The following is a 20,149-nucleotide window of genomic DNA, read 5'->3' on the forward strand; positions in this document are numbered from 1 at the left end:
ATGTAATGTTTCCCTGCAGAAAAACTAAGTCCATTTATAAATAAATTAATAGAAAAAATGGAATTTTATTTTTACAAAATTTACTTCTGGATACTATCTAATGATCATAAACAAGCTTCTGTCCAAGTTTGGAAGACATCCAGTATAGCTTAAGAAAGTTATTCAATTTTCAAAAACTTTAACCACATAGTGAATATTTGTGGACGCCGCCGCCGCCGCCGACGGAATGTAGTCTCACTTAGTCTCGCTTTTTCGACTAAAGTCGAAGGCTCGACAATAAGGAAAAGTGGTATGAATGCCATTGAGACAACTACCCACCAGTGTTCAAGTGAAGTGGACATAAAGAATTTAATCACTTCACTCTGTGTTCATGAACTATAAAAGGGGGTGGTAACTTGAAAGATATTAATATTAAGTTTCTTGCAATCTATACACCAACAACCCATACCTTATAGTTGACCATGAAAGACCAAGAGATTGCACTTTGTAAAAACAGCTGTTTCTCAAACCATGCCTCTTTTGGGGAGATTTAGAATATTCATAGAAAATTAATTTTGATAACATACTGTTTCCCAGTTATGCTCTCTGTGTTCCATCTCATTAAGACATAACTTGGGAATGTTGCCAGTAAATAAACATGTGAATATTGTTTACATTGAAATATGTGGTACAACCTTTTATTCAAGGTAGGGGTAGATAAGAAAATTAGTGTTAGTTTAAACTCTGAATAGTTCAGGGCATGCAAACATTGAAAATATGCCACACAGTCCTATATATTTTAACCTTTGAAAAAAATTGTAGTGCATATGAACTTTCAATTCTAGGATAAGATTTTTTTCAAAACTTCATAGTAAAAGTGGAACAGTTTTAGCCGTAAAAGGAGTTCCTATGGGAAATTGCATTGTCAATATTTACAGAAATGCAACCTATAGGCACCTGACTGGTTTAATAGTTGTTCAAACATTGTTTACATGCATGCTATGTAAAGAAACTGAATAGACCGGTGTACTTGAGCTTGAAAAGATTTTCATGACCATTGTCAAAGAGACAAACTCTTTGGAAAACATAGTATATTTATTACCAGCAATATGCTTTGACCTAGCCTTCAGTAACTTTTGAGTACTCTTTATTCTTAGGTTGGATCTTTGAACCAATCTGAGAAGTAATTTTAAAGTATGTTGTTGAAGACCCATTGGTTGACCTCAGCTGTTATTGGACTTTGGTTGGCAATGTTGGGTTGTTTTTCTCTTTGACCTATTCTCCATTTCCATTTTAAATTTTTCTCTTGTTGGTGTGTTACACCACATTATCAATGGTTAGTAGTGAAAGGTTGAGTGTTTACAAACATGTTAAACATGGCCACATTCTACTGGTATATGTACCTGTTCAAAGTCAAAAGCCTGTGAGCCAGCACTTGTCAAACTCTTGTGGTCTGCCCATATCAGTCTTTACCAATAACTCATTATTTACAGCAGAACTCAGACTTGGTTTTTCTTTGATAAAATGTTTCTCAATTTGTCATTGGTGGCCTTTTATTGCTTATCAGAAGGAGAGGCTTTTGCTCTTTGTTGAAAGCCTTACTTTGATCTGTCCACATGCTAGTCTTTGTGTCCAATGCAAAAAGTATTCTCAACTGGAATTTTACCAAATGTATTTATTTCTACACAAACTTCTTACCTATACTTAATATTTGCATGTCCTGTGTAATATCAGAGGAATAATCACAAATCTTAAAATTGAACCAAGTGTAAAAATGAGGTCAAGGCCATGTATTACAATTACTGCCTAAAAAGATCTCAACATGAAAAATACATGATTTTTTTACCTAAAGGAAAGGGAATAAGATATGGAGGTATTTTAATTGTAAGTGCCATTGCTTATCATATCTCCCCTGTAACTTTATCGAATGGGATACAAAAACTGAAATAGACTCACCACTTGATTTCTAGAATAATAGAATACTTTGATTGATCTTGAATAAGTTATTAATGAAATTGTGATGTCGAAAATGACATGAAAATTAATAGCGATAGAATGTGCCCCCAGTACACGGATGCCTCATATGCACTATCATTTTCTATGTTCAGTGGACCGTGAAAATGGGGTTAAATCTCTAATTTGGCATTAAAATTAGAAAGATTATATCATAGGGAACATATTTACTAAGTTTCAAGTTGATTGGACTTCAACTTCATCAAAAACTACCTTGACCAAAAACTTTAACAAGAAGCGGGACAGACAGACGAACAGACGGAGGCACTGACCAGAAATTATAATCCCCATAAATGGGGCATAATAATAAGTCGGTTTTCTTTTGTATATTTATTTTACATACAGACAATAAACAATTAATTTTTTTTCTACCAGAGAAATGATCACATGATTAAAATATCTATATAAACTTGATTACATATAACTTAACATACTTCACTATACGTCTTAAATAGCGTAAAACATAAGAATTTAGCTACTTATTATTTTGAGACTTTATCCATGCATAGAACTTAGACTTTGTCAACATCCTGTTTGGTAGTTGAAACATTTTTACTTTTTCTAATTATTAACAACAAAACATAATGTATTATTTTCTAAAGATATAGTAGATATTCCTAAAGTTCTAAGCCTTTATGTTTCTATTGCAATGTGACTAGAATAATGACTTGCAAGACAATAATTTCTGAATAAAATGTTTCGAGTAAATGACATAAGATTTACAATGTAAATTTAGTGTAGAAGTGTTGATACTAATATTCATTACTCAATCTAGCCTAAGATAACAGTCATGGAATGTTGTATAAGATCTGTATCCTTAATCCATAAATCTCCTGTTGGGATTCTTTCCAAAGAGAATGTTCCTTAATTCTGGTACCATCTGAAAATACGTAATTAGATTAGAAACATTCAGTTGTTCCATTCAACAGGCAATGAAAACTTTACCACAACATTAAATTATTTGCTATAAATGATCAGATTTTCATTGTTCCCTGCATTGCACATATTTTATCTGACAATTATACACATGAGACTATACACAATGCAATTTTCCATATTATTAATATTTCCTAGGGGCATTACTTTCATAGATCTGCACTGATTAATGATCTTGTCCTATGATATTGCTGATTTAAACCTATGCAATAAGCTTAACAAACTGATTAGAATAGTACATGTGAAAGCACTTGCAAAGCAATTTTTTTTTATATAATTGATATTTCCAAGCAGCATTAATCTTTGAAAATAATTGAGCAGCACTGATTCTCGAACATGTCTGAGACATCATAGAGATATTGCCAATATTGATATAAATCTTTGAAATTAGTATCATTAAAGATTGGCATATTGAATAGTTGAGAGCATTAACTATGTAATTTTCCATATAACTAATATTTCCAAGGGATATAACTCTTTTAAAAATAATTCATCGTCACTGATTTTTATACTGAAAAGAACCTATGATTTAAGTTGCATAAAAATTTTGCAAGAACTGTTCAAGTGATAGTGTCATCAAGATCGGACAGACAGACACCCTTTATTTTCATGTCCATCTCAACACGCTAGGAAGGGATCAAAATAGCATAATGGATTTGAAACAAGACAACGTTAGAAAAGTCCTCACCACACACTAAAACATTTCAGACTAGAATTTACGTCATCATAGATAAGACCTCATCAGACACTGAAACATTTCAGACTAGAATTTACGTCATCATAGATAAGACCTCATCAAACACTGAAACACTAGAACTGTCACTATATGAAATGTAAACTTGACAGTATCACTATTTACCTGTTGACTAATTAAATCTAATCTGGTTTCTAGTGTATTCTCTACTCTCAATTTGTTGTTAACTGCCAGTAATACAACACCTCCAGATCTGTAAATAGATAGATTTACATTGTGAAACTGACAAAAAAGGAAAATGATTTATTTAATAACTACAGTAGATATTGTTACTTATAGCATATATGTTAATCTCTTACAGTTTGACATAAAATATAATTTAATTCAGCTAAGAGATTCTAAAATGATAATAAATCAAAGTTTATTCTACAAGTAATTCTGTGATAGGTCTTTTTAAAACTCGGATGATAGACAAAGAGTCTATATAAATTGTATATGATAATATGAATTCTTATGCTTAAGAATTTATTATTTCTGGTAAATTGTTCATTTGTTTGTTGGGATTTTTGTGGTCTTCAATAAAATCATGTACAGTTAATCAATTTGAGTTGCAGGTGACAATTACATGCAATATGCAAATTTTAACAATGTCATGGCAAATAATAAACTTGATCACTGAACTTAGTGCACAACATGGTATTGTGTATTTAAATGGCTGTAATTAACATACAGAAACAACATGGCCCTCTTTCCGTTTTCTTCTACTGAATTCTAATCTTACCAACAAACTTGAAGTGTTTTTAATGATTGTATACTTGTTTGTCAATGATACTTACATATCTGGACCTAGTCTATTTTCCTGATCAATTGTTACTATAACATTTTTCTTTGTAGCATCTTTGTATTTCTTAGTTACTGATGGCAGTAATTCCTACAAAACAGTAATTTGAACAATAACATATGTGGCATACATCAAAATTACACAACTTGTTTATGGTAATTACAGATATTTGTACCTGGCTTGCTGATATATATAACTGCAGAATCTTTATTTTTTGTGAGGTTAAAATTTCGTGGTTTTGTCTCTACAAGATTCCATGTGGAGTTATTTTAATGGTTGCCAGTAAATGGAAGTGATAATATATGAAGGTTAAATTTTCATGCAGGTTTTAATTTCGTGGATATATTTTTTCCATTTAATACACAAAATTAAATCCTGCACAAAAAATTCTGCTTTTACAGTAAGTAGTTCAAGCATTTAAATAGTAAGTATTGTTACATGATTTGTTCAAATAACAGAAATAAGAAAAGACTTCAGTATAAATCATCTTAACTGTTGTCAGTTAAGGAATTCATATTTCATCTTCTGATGAACCTAATCTGACAAAATCTATCTGTATGAGACCAGTTTGATTGAATAAGGTATGTATTTGAGTCTTTACAGTGGAAAAAGTTACATAAGAATGGTTAAAAGTTTAAAGCAATGCTAAGAATATCCTCACAGCCAATAAACTAAGATTCAGTTTCATGATGCATTGATAGAAATTACTCCTTAGTATCATCATATATATATGTTTAAATTCATTAATAAGTAATTGGAGGATCAATAAATCTAAATAAAAACAGCAAGTTATCACAAAATCTATGATTAAGATGACAAACCTGTACAGCACTGGTATCTTCTGGTTTACACATAACTTGTACTTTTCCCTCTAACAGCTGGAAAAGACCCTGAAAAATAAAAATAAATCCTGAATATACAGGTTGATATATGAAAAAATATTAAAGCCAGATATACAGACCATGCTAAAAGTAATGATGCTTTACTACTAATTTTAGACATGTCTGTAAATTTATTATTAGAAAACGGCAAGAAATGCTTGCACAAATAAAATATATAGTGATTTAATTTTTAGTTTTATTTGTACATGTTGTATGCAGTATTTCCTGAAATGGCAATGACTATCTTACATTTTTATTCATTGTGTAATATGTACAATGACAATAACCAATGCACTAACAATTTCTGTAGCGAAATTGGTAAAATGGATATTTGCAACCGTCAAATCCAAAACTAATGGTGGCAATTTTTTTAAATAAAGAACTGTCATGACTGTCATTTCTATAATAATGCAAGAATCTTAAAATGTTCAAAATTAAGTATTTTAAAATGTTCGTCCCTATTATACAATAAAGTCTTTGCATATGTAAATTTACCTGAGTGATCAGACCTTCCAATAATTTCCTGTATCTAGCTTTATCCTTTGTAATATTGTGTAATTTAGTTCTGGCTTCTTCTAAAAGTTCCTGAAAGAGAATTAAAACAAACCATTTTATTGTTCAATGCCTGAAACATTCTGTTGTTAATTGACTTTAATAGTCCTTCAAGAAATTTATGAGTTAACATGATTTATGAGTTTAACTGCCCATACCTGCCAACTGTCACTATTTGCGGGGATTTCCCCCATGGAGGCTCCCAAATTGAAATTTTGAAAGAGCAATTTTGTCCACAATTTAATCAAAACAATTAATTTTCCAATGAATTCAGGCTTATACAAGTATGAAGAAGCCAAAAAACATTAAAATGTATTTGAAGGCTCCCTTGAGGGTTTTTTAGGACTATGACAGCCATCTTGCACGCAAAACCCCCATGGGCCTTTTGAAAAGTTAGCAGGTATGACTGCCTAATATACATTGGCCTACAATTTGAAAGAATATGCAGAAAAGCAAATGCCTTTAAGAATGAAACGAAAAACACAAGATGTAGAGTATAAGTCAATGACATGAAATTACTACATGCACTAGTCCAAAAGCAAAGCACCTGTTCCTTTGGATTTTTTTTCTTGAATAGCTGCAGTGAGTTGTTCAAACTCTGAGCAAAATCCCAAACCTTACTGCAAGTTCAGGTTGACAATTTTTGTATACAGCTATGTAATTATGATTAATACAATGTGCTTCTTCAGTTACCAAAAAGAGAAGTTGTATAAAGACTTAAACAGTTTTATAAGCAATTTGTTAATACTCATTTGTATCTTGAGCATGTTGAAGACCTAATTATGCAGTATTTACATTTTACAGATTATCATCCAGAGTAATGCTGGCCAAATAGAACTAAGGACTCTGCACAATCTTCTTCTACATGCATGTTTTAAGGAGTTAATAACTGAATATTTTATGCCACATATGATTTTTCAAATAATTGCAGATTAATTAAAGTTAAACATACAAGTTCACTGAATATTTACCTTTAATTGATCTTCTCTAGCCTTCAGAATCTTTAATCTTGACTGATTCAGCATGTTAGAGTTTTGACTGAAAATAAATCAATGTACAATTCTATACTGATATTTTTAATATTGTTAAATAAACAAATTCTGCAGCAATCTGTTTCCTATAAACATGATAAATGCTGTCACATGACAGATGCAATCTATAAATACCAGGTGAGTTATATTTGTTATTTTTTTTAATAAAAGTTTTAATCTTAATTTTGCTAGTATTGTAATTTCTTTAATGATGCTCTACATGTATGTAATTTTAATATTCAGTTTAAAGCCAAATTATGATGTGGTATGTTTTCCAAATATTGTTCATTTGTAGATGTTAGTAAGCATACTTATGATAGTATGTACATATACTTACACACACATCAAATGTGTAAAGTAGCTTACATCTATATCATGTACATTGTATGTTTGTTTATACATATACAATTCTTTTTTAGGGCCCTTTATAGCTTAATGTTTGGTGTGATCCAAGGCTCTGTGTTGTACTTTGACCGATAATGTTTTACTTTTATAAATTGTGACTTGGATGGAGAGTTGTCTTATTGGCACTCTTACCAAATCGTCTAGTATCTAATTAAAGGATGATCTGCTGTTAAAATACCACCTACATTTTCTTTTGTAGTTCTACTTGTTTTTCTTTCTTTTCATAATATTCCATGATCTTTACTCTGTGTTGCTGTACAAGTCTTCCCTTTTCTATATTAAATTCTTCCTCAGCCTGTAAATACATCATAAAATTCAAGTAATTGCTTACAAATCTTTTTTACAACCTTTCTAGTTTTTGTGAATTCTAAGTCAAAAATCTATCGTTACCCTTGCCTGTATTTTCGTTATCTTTCGTCTAAAGAGATCATAACTGTCACTTATTCATGTATTCATTTTATTCATGAATTTGCTGGGTATAGGTACAGTGTACACGAGGAATTGAAATCATATACGAAGTACAAGTTTTATACAACCACCAATTTAAATCAAATATCATGAATATCCACATGATCCAATCATGGAATACAATTCCCCCCCAGTCAACCAAAATGAGTACTCTCTAAAATGAATGAATCCACAGTATACATGGTATGTCTTAACTTGCCCCTTGCATGTTAATTGTATATATGACATGTATGAATTTAATCAAACCAGTAAATATTTTCAACAAATGTCTTACGATCAAAATCAACTTTAGTTCAACAGAAAAGTTCATGATTTTTTTTTTTTTTTGCGGGGGGGGGGGGGGGGGAGACATCCATGACATTATCAACCACTCACTCAAAAGTGAAACACACTTTTAATATTATACCTATAAACATAAGATTTGTTTTCATGGTACTAAAATCCTACATGTTCTAAGATCATACACTTTTAGAGATTTTAAAAATGGGTATTACATGCAACTCTCTAGATTTTTTAGTTCCTTATGATTAGTAAAACATTATTCAAAAATTCAATACTTTTAACTACAATGTCATGATTGTTTACAAATGGAGAAAAATTTAACAAAAATTAGATATGAATGAACTAAAATTTGTGTTTGTGTAAACAAGGCAAAATTACAAGGGAAATTATTTAAAGTTAAAAGAAAATAAGTTTGGTCCACCTACTGCACTGTACCTGATCATTGATCCTGTAAGTTTTCAGAATATGTCTTCAAGTTGAACTATCAATGATGATCAAGATGAAACAAAGGCACATGTATATAAAGAAACATTTCAGTTCTAACAAAGTACATGAAGTATGGTTGTACATCATAAACATTGTTTGTACATGTGTATGTCTCTCATTCATCTTACATTGTCATGATTGTGCATAGTATATGAGGGTGTTAAAGATTTATTTTTTCCTGCAACATGTTTTGCCATTTTTATTTCACATGCTGCCGTGAAAAAGGTTCGTTATTCACTGTGTATCGTAAAATCGTGAAAAAGATCAATGTGCAAGAAATTTTTAATTGTTTGTTCATAGTGAAATGGCAATTTTATTTCGTGTTCTTCTGTGCAGATACCCCCCTTTACGTCCCTTGTATGTGGATGAATGACAATAATCATAATAATGAGAACACTTATAATTACCTTGGCATCAATTTCTTCAGCTTTTTCATTTGCTTCTTGTTCTATAAATGCAACCATGTGCTTAATCTGAAATTAACATAAAAGATAGCAAATGAACAAAAGGAATTTCATGGTGGAGTCAGGTATCCTAGAACTAGTCTCTACTACATTTAAAGGGGCATTTAATAGCTGTCAAATTCATGTTCACTAATTTGAATATATAACACAACTAATTACATGTGCAACCAATCTCTAGCCATTGGGTTAAATAGACGTATTTACACTTGTATGCAAATTTGTCCGCCATTACATAACATCACACAGGTTCCCGTAAACTTTGACTTCATAATTCAAAACATATGACGTCACAACTAAAAAGTGATTGTTGCTTGACATCAAAAGGTTATTTGGAGGTGATGTAAGGTCATTTGGAGGCAAGATACAGCTAAATACCAAAAGTGTAAATACGTTTATTGAATGTCACATGAAGAATACAAATTCAATGAGGTTAATTTATTTACTAAATTACTTGCAAGTGAATATTTCATCAACAATGTTCATGATGTTTCTTTTCTATTAACATGATTAATATGACGTCAAAATTTTAAAGGGGCATCTGGGATGTCCAATAATAACGGAAAAAAATAGTGATAAGGTGTATTCGAGTGTGATTCTGATTAAAAACATTAAAGACTGTCGCGTAAAGGCAGTTATTTTGCCAGTATGCTAAGGGTTATGTAAAAACCACAACCATATATCCTTTTCAGCAGCACAGCTTCGTGTCGTACCATTTGATTGTTAGATTTTCTGACTGGCTGAGTATTGGATCATTATCGATGATCTGTATTGATCTGTTGATCTGTTGGACTCCCCTACTGAACTGTCAGAATTTTTAGGTGTCAGATGGATTATAGCTATGCTCACGATTAAGTTACTGCAGTGATGAAAAAGTATAATGCAAAATACTGGTATGTTCAATAAGTGCCTCACAATATTGTTTTATCCTGCAGACAGAGTTTTGAAAAAATTATGTCAAATCATAGTGCCAAAATTATACCCCTTTTTGCTTGTCAACTTAATAATCTACGAATAGAAACGTATACTTGAAATTAACACTATAAAGTAACAGTTCATACCTGTTTCTGGACGTCTGCATCACTGAGAGCCATTTTTACCAGCAATAAACTAAGAAATTCAGTTCTTTTTTGGTTAATGTGTCGTCTAAAATCTCGTGATTGCAGTCGACCTCAAAAACTATGACGTATTTCACATTTTGGAACTTCCGCTTTAGAACAGACGAAAGTTTTTGTCGAAAGAGAAGTATTCTGCTTGATATGACGATAAGAATGGAGACTGTTACAAACTAAAATCACCGGTAAAGATAATAAATCAAATACCGCTAGATATTTATCGCAAATTTGCATATAAAAAAAAGTTTCTAAATGGGTCGCACACACTGCTGATAATGATTGGAATCAACACAGTAACACTATATAAATTTTGCTGGTAAAACTTGTTTCCGGGTAACAAACATACATGATTATAATCACCAGGACAACTCAAAGGTTCCCCTAACATGACTTTCACATTTATAAGTGAAAATATTTTGTGTCACAATGAAATAGAGGTTGTTGTATATACATGACATCAATACACCTTATTGCTAATCCTGGCTGACCTGGCCGCTTGAACTTTTGATGCATACAACAATCACTTTTCCAGATATTTTGTTTTATGACGTCAAAATTTTACGGGAACCTGTGTGATATCCAGTAATGGCGGACAAATAGCGATAAGGTGTATACACCTGATCCCTTTTCCCAGCTGACCAGGCCGCTTGACATGCTTGAAGTTTGACGCATACAACAATCACTTTTCCATTGTGGTGTGAGCTATTTTGTTTTATGACATCAAAATTTTACGGGAACCTGTGTAATATCCACTCCAGTAATGGCGGACAAATAGCGATAAGGTGTATAGTTCAAGAGGTACAGATTCTTTGGTCAAATGGTAATATCCAGTGTTTCAAAACTAATAGTCTTAAGGCTTTTATATGAGTAAAGGAATTAGAACAAAAATCACCAAATCACCCCACACCAAATCGCCCCACTTTTTCACCAACTCGACCCACTTTTAAAAAAATTGCCTTACTCTGGTTTACCAACTCGCCCCAAAGAAAGGCAAATTTTCTACAGCAGACAGCATACTGAACTATCTAATGACATTCTATGTTATACCATTCTATTCATTAGGGTTTGAATTTATATTGAATCTTCCACCATTTGGCTGTTATGCTAAATATTTTGTCATGAACAGTAATGCGATTGGTAAATAATGGTAAGGTATCAGCATTTTGAAAAATACTATTATAATGATTATAGCCCTATTTTACTTCATATCATAGTATTCATGGAATTTGGGAATCTAAGAAACTTCAAGTCTTGAACATGTTGAATTATTGACGTCATATATGACAATCACTTTTCCTTTGTGGCTTCGCACATTCTCTATTGCAACATCTAAATGTTTAGATAACCTTTGTAATGTCCAGTAATTACAATCAAATATTGATAAGGTTGCCTTCAACAAAAGACCTTATCACTATTTTGAAATCTGCTACTGTTAACTGAGAATCTGCATCTCTTGAACAATTGATATCATACAAAAATCACTTTTCCATTGTGGTGTCAGATGTTTAATTATAGCCAGCATTTAAAGGCACTGACATAAAAAATGTGAGGCTATATATTTAAACAAGAAAACCATGAAAACTAATGATTTGATTTATAGCAATTCAATTTACAAAACTATAAAGTATGACACATGTGACAGACATGAACCAAAGACAAGCACTCAATTACAGGTTGCAATAATTGCTTTTGGGGTTCAAAAATTAAACAGCATACTTTTTCAGGATCTATAGATAAAGGATTTATGGCATTTAAAAGGATAATTGATCCATCATGGAAAAAAAAAAAATTCATGAGATTATAGTGTCAGATGATGATTAGTCATTAAAAGGCCCATTTTAATTACCTAAAGACAAAATTATTCAAAAACTTTTTTTATACAATCAAGTAATTTTACATTGATAATATGTATGTCTATTTTTACAGGATTAGAATGATGATAAGACGATGGCAAGCAAGGAACTACATCATTCCAACAAATCATTCAGTCCATCAACAGATACCTCCAGTCCTTCACCCGAAAGTTTTGCGTTTGAAACCAAATTTATTGTCCTGAATTTTATTGGTCAGAATCCACACGAAAGACATCCTGGCTGTGTTTATTCATCTACCACATCAAGTGCTGCATCAGACTCGAATCCATTTCCTTTCCATTCTAAGAAAGGTCATCAGTCCTTTCCAACATCACCACGGAAACTAGTTAAAACACATAAACTAGGTCATTTAGATTCATCATTTCATGCCTCAGAGGACAATGTAAATTATAAATATAAAAAAGAACACAAGAAGTTAAATGAGCCATCTGTAGAACCATTCCAAGGACATTTAGGTGACAGCCAACCTACTAAATCATCATCTGCTGATAAAATTCATGATAAAAGACATTTTAAATCAGTCTCCCTTGATCATGGTTTAAACCAGGGCAGATACTTTCAGGAATCTGATAGTTCCCCAGTTACTGATGTTGATAAGCCATTTGTTTCTGGAAGTACCCCCTTCTTGAACTACAGACGATCTAGAGTAGAAAGCGAGTTGAGTAGTGAAGTAGGTAATTTGAGTTACACTAGTGATGCTGATGATGAGTATGAGTCCACTACATCCAGTTTGTTTAGCAGTTTTACTGAGCCAGGTGGACGTGGCAGCAGAGATCAAAGGTTGTCTATTGTGAAGAGTGAGAGTGAATTAGAAACTGATGTTAGCACAGTGGCTGGAGACATTTCTACTGATGGAGTTGGTCTGGAAGACGATATCTTTCATGAAGAACAACCTATGTTTAGAGAAGTACAATATTGCATAGCACAGACTGGAAATGAGGGAAAATTATCTACGCATTCCAATCATGCAACTGAAAATTTACAGTCACCTACAGAAAATCTTCCATCCAGTAATGAAAAGTTAGGAGTAACTGAATCAGAGAGTGTATCCTTAGATATTGGAAGCAGTAGTGGTACAACAGATCGATCAGCCGATCGTAGCAAGTTACGCTTAGTTATTAGAGACCAGCAGGAATGGGAAGAAGAACAGAGAACAGAGATTCGTCAAGTCCTTTCCACTGTACAAGATGAAGTCAATACACAGATGCTGTTTCTGGAATCAGAAGTTGATGAGGGTAATTACTAAATAGTCTGAAGCACATCCTTTATTTTAAGTTTATGCTGATAAAAGATGATCATGATGATACTTGATGAAGGATGCACAAAAAATATTCACCATTTCGTCTTCTAGTATTGTCTAGTCCAAATTGAGAATGAATTTTTCAGATCATTGTAATAAGATTAAACAAGATAAAATAGTTCTTAAAAGTTGTGTATTTCTATTAATTTTCATTTCTTAATTTTTTGAGGAAAATAAAACCAGTTTTATTTCTCTTATGACTTTTGAAATTTAACTTGAAACAACAATTTGAACATAACATTGCATGATATTTTGACTATAGAAATGATATCATAGATGACTTTATTTAAGTATTACAATGTATTATGAATTCCAAATATGTTTGAATTTTTAAACAATTCAATGACCTTTCTTTTATTGTCATACTTAATAACTCTTACACTGTTTCTCTCTGATATATAACCAATCATAACTGTTTTTCTTCAGCTATAAGAAGACATCTGATTACTCCTGGAGAATCCCCTTTTATTGCCCCATTGTCTCCCCATACTGAAGCAGCCATGACCTTAGCCAGAATTGGTGACGAGATAAAGGATTTCTATGGTGATCGTTTGACTACAGCAGTGGCAGGTCTGTGTACAGAAGAACAAACTGTTGTCTCCTATGAAAATTTCAGATGTGTTGCTTGTTCTGTGATTGACCAAGAAGTTCCAGGCTGGAGACAAGTATGTTTAACTATGGCAAACAACAACAAAAAGCACTACCAGTAGAAATATATTATTTAGCATGAAATAGGTCTTTGTTAGTCTTGTATTATTTTAGTTTTAGTTTCTTGTGTACAATTTGGAAATTAGTATGACGTTCATTATCACTGAACTACCGGTAGTATATATTTGTTAAGGGGCCAGCTGAAGGACGCCTCTGGGTGCGGGAATTTCTCGCTACATTGAAAACCTGTTGGTGACCTCCTGCTGTTGTTTTTTCTATGGTTGGGTTGTTGTCTCTTTTACACATTCCCCATTTCCATTCTCAATTTTATTTAAACAACACACACTGTTTGTTAGTCTCTTTAAAGATTGATTACTTTATTAAAGTGTATTACATACTGTCAGGGGTACTACTTGTACCTGAGGAAAATTGATAAAGGCATGTTTTTACATCTAAAAACTTGAGAATTTTTGTGGGATTTTTGTAAAAAAAAAATTAAGAAAATTAATTATATAAGGGGAGATTATTCAAACATTATAATTAAGTTAATATATAAGTTTATTTTATTTACGGGTAATTCTTGAAGTAAATAAAAAATACTTGTACACATAGTACCCCTGACTGACATACCTGTATAGTAGTTGGCTTAATTTACTTTAGACATGTTTAAGTTCAAAATCTGTTTTATTGCTTTCAACAAAAATCTTTTTACCTGTTTGCCCTTATTCTCAGTTATATTATTTTTACTTTATATATTTACTTTATTTTTACTTTATATATTTAAGAAATTATTGATGCAAGCTATACTTTATTGTAGTTTTAACATGGGCAAATGATGGGTAGGCATTATATTCATGATTATTATTGCCCAATTAGCAATAGTGAGGGCTAAAATAACTCAAATGTAATGCCTACCCATGTTAAAACTACATAAGTATAGCTTGCATCAGTTATTTTGATTCAGATTAGGACAATTAAGGTAATTTCTATGTCAAATGTGTATAAGTGTAAACATAAAATATTTGCCACTCATATTATGCAAACCGCAATCACACAATAACTTTTTGAAATATTTTATTTAAACATGATATCAAACGATTTTTTTTTTATAAGAGTTGAATGCTTATTGTTTGATTAACAAACACAATTACTGTTTTGTCTATATAACAGTACAAACTTTTGCATTTTTTAGGTAGCTTTACTGTTGGTGTATGGACAAAGTGTAGCCTGGAGAGTAGCAGAGTTTGGGTACACTGAGTTTGGACATCTGGTAAACAACACAGTCAGATTGATCTCAGAATTATACTCAGACTTTATCACATCACAAGGAGGATGGGTAAGGGGAAATAACCACCATAGGATAAGGTCTTTCATGTTCTTTAACATTGAATATGTAAATATCCACCCTAAAGGTGACATGTATAAAACACACCACATTTTTAAAGTTGGCAAACTCATTTTTATAGAAGTAAAGGTATATGAACATGTAAGGAGATGTAATAGTATTGCCGATAAGATAATTATCCACCAAAGTTCAAATGAAGTGGATTTTAGCAAATAAAGGCAACCTTATAGCCTTAAAAAATGAGAAAAAGCATTCCCTATAGTCAGCAAAAATATGTAGCAACTCGATTGAAGAAACTAATAAACTACATCAACCACTGAAAAACAGCCTCCTTAATTGAGACAGGGTTGTATATGTTTGTGAGCGCTCAACCCTCCCCATAATTGGGAAAATGGTGTTACAGCACAACAACAAAAAAACACCACTAAGTTGAGATCTGAGAGTACTCACAGTTACTGACAGCTAGTCAAAAGCCAATATCTACAATTAAAAACAGTTATGAATCTTATACTAAACTATCAATCAGTACACATCCAATATCCAATTGATTTAGGTTAAAGATGTCATTAACAGTCAAGAGAAAAACATGACCTTGGGCAATGCCAAAATATAGGTAACAACAGATTGTAGTACCATGACAGTGAATATGTTTATATACTATTCTGTTTGAAAGTAGTTTTCTATAGGTACATGTAATAAAAAATATAAAAATATAATGAATTTTCCTTAACATTCATCTTCTATCATGTTTAATGTTTAATGTTCTTCAGGGAGCTGTAATGCAGTATGATTCCAGCCTGTCATCCTCTATCAGTCCACATAATAGTTCCTCAGAAAACACTTCACCTCGAGAAGAGCTTGATCAAATTACTGAAGACATAAAATTTGTAACTTTTGGACAAGACAAAGCATCTGTAAATCACAAGATTTCTATACAAGATAAATCTTCTGGAGATCACATGACTTTTGTACCCCCACCAGATGAGTCTGCTTGCGATCAAATCATTAATGAAAATCATCATTCTCATGATGAACACAAAACAATATCATTGGCTGATATACTTATGACCTTTTCAGCTTCTGAAAATAATCAAATAAATGGTGAATCATCAGATAAATCAGCTGACTGTCATGTGACATTTAAACCACCCATGGACGAGTGTGCACAATTCAGGATCACTGATGATACAGAAAACAATAATTCATTAAAACCATTAGCAGAAGAAGATAATCATACAGTTTCTAGTCCTGATGAAAGCCAAGGGAGCGAATCAGACCACAATATTAATCAAAGTACTTGTTTACCTCCAAAAAATGATCAATTTATTTCTCAGCATAATGCATGTAATGGCAGTTGTTCTTCTAGTGATCTCCCTCCCAGCAGCAATCATAATGATGCCAGTAACATTAGTATTTCTGACAATGATTCTCATGAGGGATCAGAGAGAGGAGACTCTGATAGTACTGTCTTATTTGTTCAGAGAAATAGTTCGTCTAACAATAACACATCTCACCAGGAGACTGTAGAAAGTCAAACTCAGCATGGGGATATACCTCCAGACCAGATGATAGAATATGAAGAGACTTCAGACATATCACTCAATGGTGACCATCACGCACACTTTCATTATAAGACACAGTCGAGTGATGAGAGTTCTGACATCTTCGCAAGATTTTTCAGCATCAGAACTCTTGCTACTTTAGGAGTGTGTGCTGTTGGTATCATTGTTACTATCGCTACTTCTCGAAGATAGCTATTCCACATTCCATATTTATATTTGATCAAAAGTTTGATTATTTTTCATATACCGTATATTAGAAAGAAAAAACTTTGTGCATAAGAAAGGAGGTTAGAATTTATACCAAATCCCTAATGGTTTTTTATATTTATCATTTTGCACTAAATAAAAAAATAAAACAGCATTTTAACATTTGCCCTTTTACCATGTTTACACGTCTAAACTGTTTTTTTCAATATTTTCATTTTTTTTAGGCTAACCATATAAATGATTATAAAGTAAAAAAATGCCTGAATTTGTTATCAATGTACAGTTCAGTAGTTTCTTTGGTTTTAAAGCAAATCATAGCTTGAGCTGCACCAAAAAAAAACAACAATTGTTTGCCAAATGATATCTTGAAATTATTTGATCATTTTCTATATGGATATCACAACACATATTTTTTTTTTCAGCAGAAAGCATATCTAAAAACTGCATCCCAGTCCAGTATGTTGTTTAAATCAAAGTTTTCCACCTGTGATGCTATTGAATTCTTATTGGACTTAAAACTTAAAATGTTTGTAAAATAAAATGATCACTGATTATTTTTTATTTTTTTTTCATTACCTTAATTATTTTGTTTACATAACTTATGGACAAGGTTGTGAACAGTTTGTAAAGCTTTAAAACATCAAAAAATTGAACAAAAATTATGATCTTGATAAAGAAAGTAATTTTGTTGATGATCTATTAGCCAGAAATAAAAATCAAATAGTTTCAGTTAAGTGATATATTATTCGGATATAGTTTAGTCACTTCCCTTTGAGCTTTGGAATTTGATGATTGCTTTAAATGTGCATTGTTTTCTGCTTTGCTGTGTACAGTTTAGTAATTTGTTAACTTTTCTCTTATTCATGTTATTCTTGACATTTACATGTTTTGTTTAATATGTGAGCATTCCAAAATGAGCATTAAGTGTTTTACTCTGTTGAGTATTTATCAATATGTTATTTTGTTATATTTGTTAAATATATTTATATATTATGTAAAAACTTATTCGTGTAAATTTAGCTAGATTAAGTTTTAAGGATATACTTAGGTCAGATTTTGGAATTTGTGTCAGATTTTTGGACTCCTTAGTTCTTTCCTCCATACATGGTAAAATATTTTGCCCCAAAAACCCCATTTATATTTTTATAAGACTTTTTTCATACAAGACATGTAAGACCTGATTTCTCTTCCTTTGATTTGAGACCCAAATGAAACGAATTTTGCAAATATAAGGTCAGTAAAAGTCAGAGTTAGTCTTTTCCTGCCATTTAAAAAACCCCCAAATACCTTGAAAAGGAGCTCCATGACCTATCAATATTTTTAGCTTATTTGTTCTTTAACTGATGCTCTTCTGGCTTGAAGCATCAATATTAAAACTTTCTTTTTGATATTTTCACCTAAGTTCATCCTTAAATCTGCTAAAGTTTTGCACTCTTAGTTAGTGAAAATAAATGTTTGAATTGCATTTCATATTTTTGGTACCTTGTCTCAGTTTTTTTGTGAAGATTACACTAAGTGCAATAAAATCCCTATAGTCACTTAAGGGTTACATACTGCTCCTGCTCGAAACAGAAATTAACTGTATAAAACATTGGGAAAGATACTATTTGTACGCATCTTTCGATATTAATCAGTATAAAATGGTAATAGTTAACAGCCAATTCATTCAAGAAGTAAAAAAGAAAAAGGAAAAGTCAAATCTCCTTCCTAGTGCCATCAACAGTGATGCATGACTGTATCCATACATTTTCATAAAAGTCAGATATATGTTTTTGGGTTTGTAAAATTTTAGCCATCTTCTGATGGTCCTGTTTTTGTAACTACTCACTTGTACTGCATATATGCTTAAGATGATATTTATCCCGATATGAAGTAGTTTATTACAAATTCTAGATACATGTATGTGTTTAAACATAATACAATGTCATATTTATTTCACAGTGTACAATCTATTAAGCAATATTTACCACCATAAGTGTTAATAAGCACTTTAAATGATTAAAATGTAATATGATCTGTATCATGCATTGCTTTAAATTCTTATCTTGAGTAAACTGGTATAAGTATGTAAAAATAAAATGGAAACAACAAATCTATTTATATTTTCAAAATTGTAGTTTATCATATGATTATACTGCATAATTATAAAATTAATACTGCAGATATCTTTCAGGTTTGGGTAACAAATTGATATGGATTAATCTGTATATATACATGATATATGAAATGAAAATGTTCACATTTGTGTTGTTTAAGTATTTTGGTCTGAAAAAAAGTATTTCACTCTAATACTATTATGATCTGAAGCAAACCTTGATTTAATTGATGTATTGCTAATTTTAAACATCTCAAATATGTTTGTTATAGGATAAAACAATTTCCTTCATAAGCCATATTCTTTCTCATGATCAAAATCTCTATTTTTATGATAATATAAACCATTCAATGGACAAGTTATACCAAGTTAAAACCAAAGTTTATATTTTATTTCTGTGTTTTATATATTAATTTGTTATGTTTATATGTTGCTCAACTGATTTATTACTGGTTCAATAAAATATGTGTTAATTTATTTTCTTTTTTAATATCAGGCATTTTATAGCCTACCACTAAAGGAGGATATTTTACTGTTATAACCAATGGTCCTCAAAGGCTATGTTAAATGTTAAAAATACAAATGTATAAATTGACTTGTGTGGCAACATCAATGAGACAGCAAACAGATTACACAATAAAGTCAGAAATGAGGCTAACAACAAACAAGAGTATACATTATTTGCAAAAACAAAAATTGCCAAAATCCAAACAAGATAAGAAGAAAGTTTACAGATACTACTTATATATAGTACCACCCATCACCACTGAATTTCTTTTAAAAAAATCTTAAAAATAAAGAATTGTAGGTTGAACTACAATCTGGACATACTAGAAATTACGAGAAGACAATTCACAAAAAAAACCACCAAAATTGACTGTTATTTCAGGTACTTCAGAAAAAGTGACATCTACTAGTTGCTACTGGTAAAGTGGCTCTCATAATGAAAAACTTGAAGTATGCATAGGTCTTAT

The 20,149-nt window shown here is 31.5% G+C and overlaps 2 protein-coding genes across 2 annotated transcripts; one reads left to right on the plus strand and one right to left on the minus strand.

The window, feature by feature from the left end:
* Positions 1-2,307: 2,307 nt before the first annotated feature.
* On the minus strand, positions 2,308-10,327 carry LOC134688529 (V-type proton ATPase subunit E-like). The gene is made up of 9 exons (XM_063549313.1): positions 10,091-10,327; positions 8,976-9,041; positions 7,518-7,627; positions 6,868-6,934; positions 5,840-5,929; positions 5,285-5,353; positions 4,459-4,553; positions 3,788-3,875; positions 2,308-2,872 (listed from the first exon to the last, which is right to left on the minus strand). The coding sequence occupies exons 1-9, from the start codon at positions 10,121-10,123 to the stop codon at positions 2,810-2,812; spliced, it is 681 nt and encodes a 226-aa protein (XP_063405383.1). The 5' UTR covers positions 10,124-10,327; the 3' UTR covers positions 2,308-2,809.
* On the plus strand, positions 10,209-17,113 carry LOC134688528 (uncharacterized). The gene is made up of 5 exons (XM_063549312.1): positions 10,209-10,329; positions 12,071-13,253; positions 13,745-13,983; positions 15,159-15,302; positions 16,082-17,113. The coding sequence occupies exons 2-5, from the start codon at positions 12,092-12,094 to the stop codon at positions 17,063-17,065; spliced, it is 2,529 nt and encodes an 842-aa protein (XP_063405382.1). The 5' UTR covers positions 10,209-10,329; positions 12,071-12,091; the 3' UTR covers positions 17,066-17,113.
* Positions 17,114-20,149: the final 3,036 nt, after the last annotated feature.

This window comes from Mytilus trossulus, chromosome 10 (assembly GCF_036588685.1).
Source record: "Mytilus trossulus isolate FHL-02 chromosome 10, PNRI_Mtr1.1.1.hap1, whole genome shotgun sequence".
NCBI lineage: Eukaryota > Metazoa > Mollusca > Bivalvia > Mytilida > Mytilidae > Mytilus > Mytilus trossulus.

Coding starts and splice junctions, on each gene's coding strand:
- LOC134688529 (XM_063549313.1), bottom strand. CDS start 10,123: ATGGCTCTCAGTGATGCAGACGTCCAGAAACAG. Junction 9,042..10,090: donor ATGCAGACGTCCAGAAACAG/GTATGAACTGTT, acceptor TGTTAATTTCAG/ATTAAGCACATGGTTGCATT. Junction 4,554..5,284: donor AAGATACCAGTGCTGTACAG/GTTTGTCATCTT, acceptor ACTGTTTTGTAG/GAATTACTGCCATCAGTAAC.
- LOC134688528 (XM_063549312.1), top strand. CDS start 12,092: ATGGCAAGCAAGGAACTACATCATTCCAACAAATCATTCAGTCCATCA. Junction 13,984..15,158: donor AAGTTCCAGGCTGGAGACAA/GTATGTTTAACT, acceptor TGCATTTTTTAG/GTAGCTTTACTGTTGGTGTA. Junction 15,303..16,081: donor TCACATCACAAGGAGGATGG/GTAAGGGGAAAT, acceptor AATGTTCTTCAG/GGAGCTGTAATGCAGTATGA.